A 7,004-nucleotide genomic window follows, 5' to 3' on the forward strand; every position below is an offset into this window, starting at 1 on the left:
AAAAATAAAATCTAACTTATAATATAAAAACCTTCATAATAATTGCTGATATTAGGTTGAAGATGATCTTTACGTGTTGTTTATAGTGTTGTTTATATTACGTGTTGTGTTGACTATAACGATGAAGTTAATTAATACATTGTATTTTCAAGCAAAATTAATAATATAAAATAAGTATCCCAAGTTGGTAGATTTGAAAAAAAGGAACATGGTCGACATGAATTTCTTCGGTGGAAGGATTGACCCACCATAGATTGGGAACTGCCACTTGACTGCTACTAATATCTGCTTTTTCATCCATATATGTGTATATATATATATATGCTGGAACCTTGTTATTACATAAAAATTCAGGACGACTTCATTTTCTTCTTCAATGGCAGTGTCAGAAATCTCGCGATGTAGTTATCATGTATTCTTGAGTTTTAGAGGTGAAGATACGCGCAGAAGTTTCACGGATCATCTTTACACAGCTTTGGTGCACTTGGGAATTCAAACATTTAGAGATGATGAGGAAATCGAGAGAGGGAATAACATAAAAGATGAAATTGAAAAAGCAATACTACAGCACTCCAAAATTTCTATCGTTGTTTTCTCAAAGAATTATGCTGCATCCACATGGTGTCTTAACGAACTTGTAATGATATTGGAGCACAAGAAATCCTCTAAACATATTGTGTTGCCAGTTTTCTATGATGTGGATTCGAGTCAAGTCAAGAACCAGACGGGAAGTTATGCAGAAGCATTTACCCAACACGAACAAAACTTCGAGTCCATGGTACAAACATGGAGGAATGCTTTGAAAGAAGTTGCGGATATAGGAGGCATGGTTCTACAAGACAGGTACGTTATACACATAATGAAGTTCCATATATATGGTTACTTCAATCCTTTTCATTAAGACTTGATACAGTAGAAATAAAATTAATAGAAAATATTGTTAGGTAGCGTTTGGAAATTTAAATGGTTACTTCAATCCATTTTAAAGGGTTAATTATAACTCAGGTTTTAAATTATTTCTCAAAAATTAACATGTTTTAATTGGGTCGTTAAAGTATTAGTATTGTATCAATAAGGGCTTTCTATCAAACAAGTCATCAGTTTAAGCATTAAATGTTAGCTCGAATCTGATGTGCAGTGGAATGTTTTTAAAACACATAAATTAAATTTTAAATATGTATGCACCTATCACATGAGCAACTTAGATTTGACGAGTTGAAAACAAAAAGAAGTAGCCTCTTGAAATTAATGACACTATTTGTGGTTAAGATGTCATTGTTGGTAATGCAAAAGAATATTTTCAATTGTGGAAAATACTCTCACTGTTGCAGAAAATATATTTTCAGAATATTTTCAGTTAGGGAAATCATCTACTATTTTTGGAAACTAAAATGATTATTTTACCATTTTGCCCTTCAAAAAACTGTATAAATAGGAGGTCATTCTCCTCATTTTTCACAGAACACAACAAGAGAAAAGCAACTTCTCTATGTTCTCTAAATTCTAGTGTTCTGCAAAATTATACGAGAGGGAAATTTTGTCTAAGAGATTAGGTTTTAAGCAAGATTACACCGATCAAGGCCATTTTGCCTCTAATGCAATGGTTCTTCTACGACAGAGTGATTCTTATTTTATTTGCATTCAGTTTGGTCTCCTGTAACAATTCTATTTTGCAGTAGTATATTTCCAATAATCATATCCAAATTATTCGTGTAATAGGTCTACACATATTCAAAATATTAAAATGAATAAAAAATAAATATATAAATTCATGTAAATAACATGAATTTATTAAACTTTCACAAAGAGAAAGTTGAAATTTTGAGTATAGGTTGTTTCAAATGAATTTCATTAATTTTTATGTTCTTTATTTGATTTGATTTGATTTGATTTTGAATGTAATAATTCTATCATATATGTTAAAATGTTGCATTAGTTTCTTATTTTTATTTGAACATATAATCTCATAAAAACAATCAAAATATATGCAAAAAAAGAGAAAATACATTAATAACTTTTACTCACTTTCCAAGATTTTACCATCGAGTTGTATTTTTTAAATTTGCAAGCATGAATCACAATTCATTCAAGATATTGTTAAAGAAGTTCAAAATAAGCTTCATCTTATTTCTTTATATGTCCCTCCTTATTTAGTTGGAATAGATTCTCTCGTGACACAAATTAATCAATGGTTAGAACAAGATGGAGCAAATAAAGTTGGCATTGCAACTATTTGTGGCATTGGAGGCATTGGGAAGACAACCATTGCCAAAGTTGTTTACAATCAAAACATCCCGAGGTTTGAAAGTTATAGTTTCCTTGCTGATGTTAGAGAAACAAGTCAAGATTGCAATGGTTTAGTCCGTTTGCAAAGGCTACTTATTTCAGATATCCTTAAAGGAAAATCACATAAATTATACAATATAGACAATGGAATTAACAAGATCAAAGAAATTGTATGTTGTAGAAGAGTTCTTCTTGTTCTTGATGATGTTGATGAATTGGAAAAAAATAAGAAAATTAATGGGAACTCAAATTCCTTTTCATCCGGGAAGTAAAATCATCATAACTAGTAGAAACCGATGCCTATTGAATGCACATTTTATAAGCCAAATGTTTGATTTGGAAGCATCAACTAGTACTTGTGGAGGCTTAAGCAAGCTATTTGAAGTAAAAGAGTTAGCTTCAAGTGAATCGCTACAACTTTTTAATTGGTATACTTTTGGTCATAACTCTGTGCGTGAAAGTTCAATGGCATATGCAAGAAGTTTAGTGAAACATTGTGGTGGGCTTCCATTAGCTCTTCAAGTTTTCGGCTCTTCACTATCTAGCAAAAGTGTGAGTTCTTGGAAAAGTGCATTGGAGAAATTAGAAGAAATCCCTGACAGCAAAATTCAAAAGATTCTAAGAATAAGCAATGATTCTTTGGAAGACGATCAAGACAAAAATTTATTCCTTGACATAGTTTGTTTATTCATTGGGAAGGATAGAGATTACACGACTACAATTCTAGATAGTTGTGATTTCTATACAACAATTGGAATTGAAAATCTAGTAGGCAGATCTCTTTTAATCATTAATGAAAAAAACAAGCTAATGATGCACCAAATGATTAGAGATATGGGACGAGAAATTATTCGTCAAGAATCTTCTGATATTGAGAAACGAAGCAGAATGTGGCATAAGAACGCATTTGATGTAATAAGAGAAAAAATTGTTTTACTCAACTTTTTTCTTGTATGCATGTAAACTACTTTTTTTTTATCAAATTTCTTTTTATTTTTTAAAAAAGGTTTTCTGATGCAGGGTTCCAAAACAGTTAAGTGCCTCACACTTGACCTAAAAGGATTGCTAGAAGACAAGGCTAAAAGGACAAATACAACTCTACACTTTCCAAAGCATTCCAAAAGTCAGTTTCTCATGGCAAATGATGTTGATATGGAAACTCAAGCATTTGCAAAGATGAAGAGACTTAAACTGCTTCAACTGGATTATGTAAAACTTAAAGGAGACTTCAAAGACTTTCCCAAAAGATTAAGATGGTTACGTTGGCATGGGTTTTGTATGCAATCTTTTCCGGTGGATTTCGATATCAATGAACTAGTTGTTCTCGACATGCGCAACAGTAAACTTAAACAAGTTTGGAAGGATACAGAGGTATGATATATACTAATTTTCCTTCTTTTTGTGTGTATGTGTGTAACAATAATATATAAATGAAGGGTTTTCTTTTTTTGCAGTGCCTCCCAAATTTAAAGATCCTTAATCTCAACCATTCACATAGCCTTCTTAAAACCCCAAGCTTTTCAGGACTCCCTAGCCTTGAGAAGTTGATGCTCAAAGATTGCATAAATTTGGTAGAAGTTGATCAATCCATTGGTGAGCTAAAGATGCTTACTTTCTTGAACCTTAAAGATTGCACAACTCTTAGGAAACTTCCAAGGACAATTGGTTCATTAATATCACTTGCAGAGCTTATTTTATCTGGTTGTTCAAGACTTGATGATGTCCCCAGGGAGTTGCATAATATGAAATCATTGAAGGTGCTTAATTTAGATGAAACTTCCATATGTCAAACAAGATTGGGATTACATTGGCTCTTACCGAAAAGAAGTAAAGAATTGGGTTTCTCTTGGGCATCTCTACCGTGCTCTTTGGTAAAATTAAGCCTTGAAAGTTGCAAATTATCTGATGATGTCATGCCCAATGATCTTTATAACTTAGCTTCATTGAAATCCTTAAATTTAAGTAGAAACCCAATTCATTGCCTTCCCGAAAGCATAAAAAAAATTACAAAACTTGATGAACTTCTATTGACTTCTTGCACTGAACTCCAAATAATTCCAAAGCTTCCAGTCTTGCCCAATGTTTTTGAGTTCTTGACAATATCTCCATTTAAAGGATATTGGGCAATTCTTCCATGCTTCTTTTCTTCCACACGATGTGTTATTTTTGGATGTGAAAAATTGACTGAAGTTGAAGATCTATTCAAGTTGGGACCAATTGAAAACTTTGAAGAAGAAGAGATTAGAAGATTATTCAACCTGGATTCCATTAGCAGAAATCGACTGAAACTTTATAGCTACCTAGCAGACAGCATAATGCTTGCTACCCCACAGGTTCTCCAACTTAAATTTTAACTTTATTTTTTTCTCTTACATTACTTAATGAACACATTCGTAATCATCTAACATGTTTTTTTTGGATCAGGTCTTGCAGGAATGTGGTATAACAAGCACTCTTGTTGTGGGAAGTGAAGTTCCTATTGTGTTTAAGCATCGCACTAACGAGCACCGAATCTCTTTTTCTTTGCCAACACCATCTCATCCAGATGAAAAGATCCATCGGTTCAGCTTATGCATTGTTTTCTCTTTAGCTAGTGATCAAATATTGGAGTTTCTACCAAGTGTCCACATTTTCAATGAGACCAAAAGGATCATGCAGAGATATCGCTCAAGTTTCATCGGAATTCCTGAGACTAACGATAACACAATGTTGTGGTTGATCCATTGGCCAGTAACGGATTGTGAGTTTGAAGGTGGTGACCTTGTGAGTTACATGATAGTGCCTGTTCATCTCAGCATAAGAAAATTTGACGTTACTTATGAATCACAACACAAAGTTAGATATAAATATGGCTTTTCCCACGTATCTACAGGTATGACTATGACTTCAAATGATTATGTTTATGGAATATTAACCCGTGAACTATTAACACTTACTAAACTAAAGATATATCCTTATTGAAATAATAATTTTTTTGACAAAGGAAATAATAAATTATATGAATATTTAATGTGTTTTCAGTGACAAGATTATATATTAGTGAATACATCCTATTATTTTTTTAATGTTTCCTTTTAGATGTCAATAACAAATGTTTAAGAAATGATAAATGTTGCAATTGGGATCTAATTAAAATAATTTAATTGTTTGATAAATGATTAATTTACAAGTCTTATAACACATTTTAACATTTTAGTGATAATAATATTAGTTTTTGATTTTTTTTCATATAATATTAAGAGGAAGGAATGGGGTCACACGGTTTGAATCTGTGTTAAATAGGTGTCTGACAAAAGATTTAACCATCAGTGTATTCAAGTTAAGACTACTATTTTAATATTCTAATAGGCATACTAGAATTGATAAATAACACATTATTGTACATATTTTAGGAAATGAAGTTACCACAAGAAATATGATGATGGACCTGACTAAAGACTTACCCAGTTTGGAATCTTATGGAAATGTTAAAGTGCAACTTTGCAATTTTATAGAAGAATCAAAAGTGGTTGCTTCCCCACAGGTTCCTTTACAAGTTTCAACTTTTAAAAAATATTTATATAATATTTTTTAAAATCTTATTCTATAACCCAATGCTACAGGTATTATACGATTACGGCATAATTACAACATTTGATCCATTTCCATTTGATTACATTGGCCACTACCATGGCCATCAAGCTGGCAAGACTGAGGTTTCAATATGTTGAAGTCAACCCCCATGCAGCAGCCAAGGTGACCATGCAAGGTGGCCATGTAGGGATCGTGCTTTAACAGCAAACCGAAACTGCATTGTTTCTTTTGGTTACTCAAATGAACATTTTGTGTTTTAGTTTGTTTTGAACTAAGTTGGTAACTGTATTTTGATGTAATTAGGTGCTGAATGACAAGTTTAGGTAGAAGTTTTTGTTTTTCAATCAAGTTTACCAAGTTACTAGGCAATTTAGTGGTGTTAGGTATGTTATTAGGTGATTACTTGTTTGTTTTACTTGTTGACTAATATATGTAATGGCTTAATGCCTTGTTGATGTATTATTGAAAGAAATCAGCTCATTTTCATTCAATCTTCTTCTCTCTTTTCTGTTTTTTTCACTAGCTAGTTTCATTTTCTGTTTCTGCTTCCGAGTTTGTTTCTTCACCAAGCCTCGAGGCTTGCTATTCGAGCAAGATACAAAACAGCCTGTTGCTGCCTCTTGCACCAACAATTGGTATCGAGAGCTCTGGTCTTAGTGGACCTGTTGCCTCAAATCAAGGAACCTGATGGCTTCTTCAGGATTTTCACCAGCAGCCCCACCAGTCTTCAATGGAGAAGGCTTTCACATATGGCTGGTCAAGATGAAGACTTACCTGCAGGCCTTCGATCTGTGGGAAGTTGTTAACACAGATGCTGAGCCAGCACCACTGAGGGCTAATCCCACAGTAGCTCAGATCAGACAACATGCTGATGAGAGGACCAAAAGGCATAAAGCCATGTCCTGTATTCAGAACTGTGTATCAGATGTCATCTTTACCAGAATTATGGCCTGTGAGACTCCAAAATAGGCTTGGGACAAGCTTAAGGAGGAGTTTCAAGGCACAGAGAGAACAAGGCAACAGCAGCTGTTGAACTTGAGAAGGGATTTCGAGAATTTGAAGATGAAGGAAGAAGAAACAGTGAAGTAGTATTCAGATAGAATTATGGCAGTGGTTAACAGCATAAGGCTCCTAGGTGAGCACTT

The 7,004-nt window shown here is 33.3% G+C and overlaps 1 protein-coding gene across 1 annotated transcript; it reads left to right on the forward strand.

Moving 5' to 3' along the window:
* The first annotated feature begins 324 nt into the window (after positions 1-324).
* Positions 325-6,271, forward strand: LOC107932357 (disease resistance protein RPS4). Its single transcript, XM_016864329.2, has 6 exons — positions 325-843; positions 3,307-3,657; positions 3,741-4,619; positions 4,711-5,158; positions 5,679-5,809; positions 5,889-6,271. The coding sequence occupies exons 1-6, from the start codon at positions 787-789 to the stop codon at positions 5,994-5,996; spliced, it is 1,974 nt and encodes a 657-aa protein (XP_016719818.2). The 5' UTR covers positions 325-786; the 3' UTR covers positions 5,997-6,271.
* The last annotated feature ends 733 nt before the right edge of the window (positions 6,272-7,004 follow it).

Source organism: Gossypium hirsutum, chromosome D03 (assembly GCF_007990345.1).
Source record: "Gossypium hirsutum isolate 1008001.06 chromosome D03, Gossypium_hirsutum_v2.1, whole genome shotgun sequence".
NCBI classification, from domain to species: Eukaryota; Viridiplantae; Streptophyta; class Magnoliopsida; order Malvales; family Malvaceae; genus Gossypium; species Gossypium hirsutum.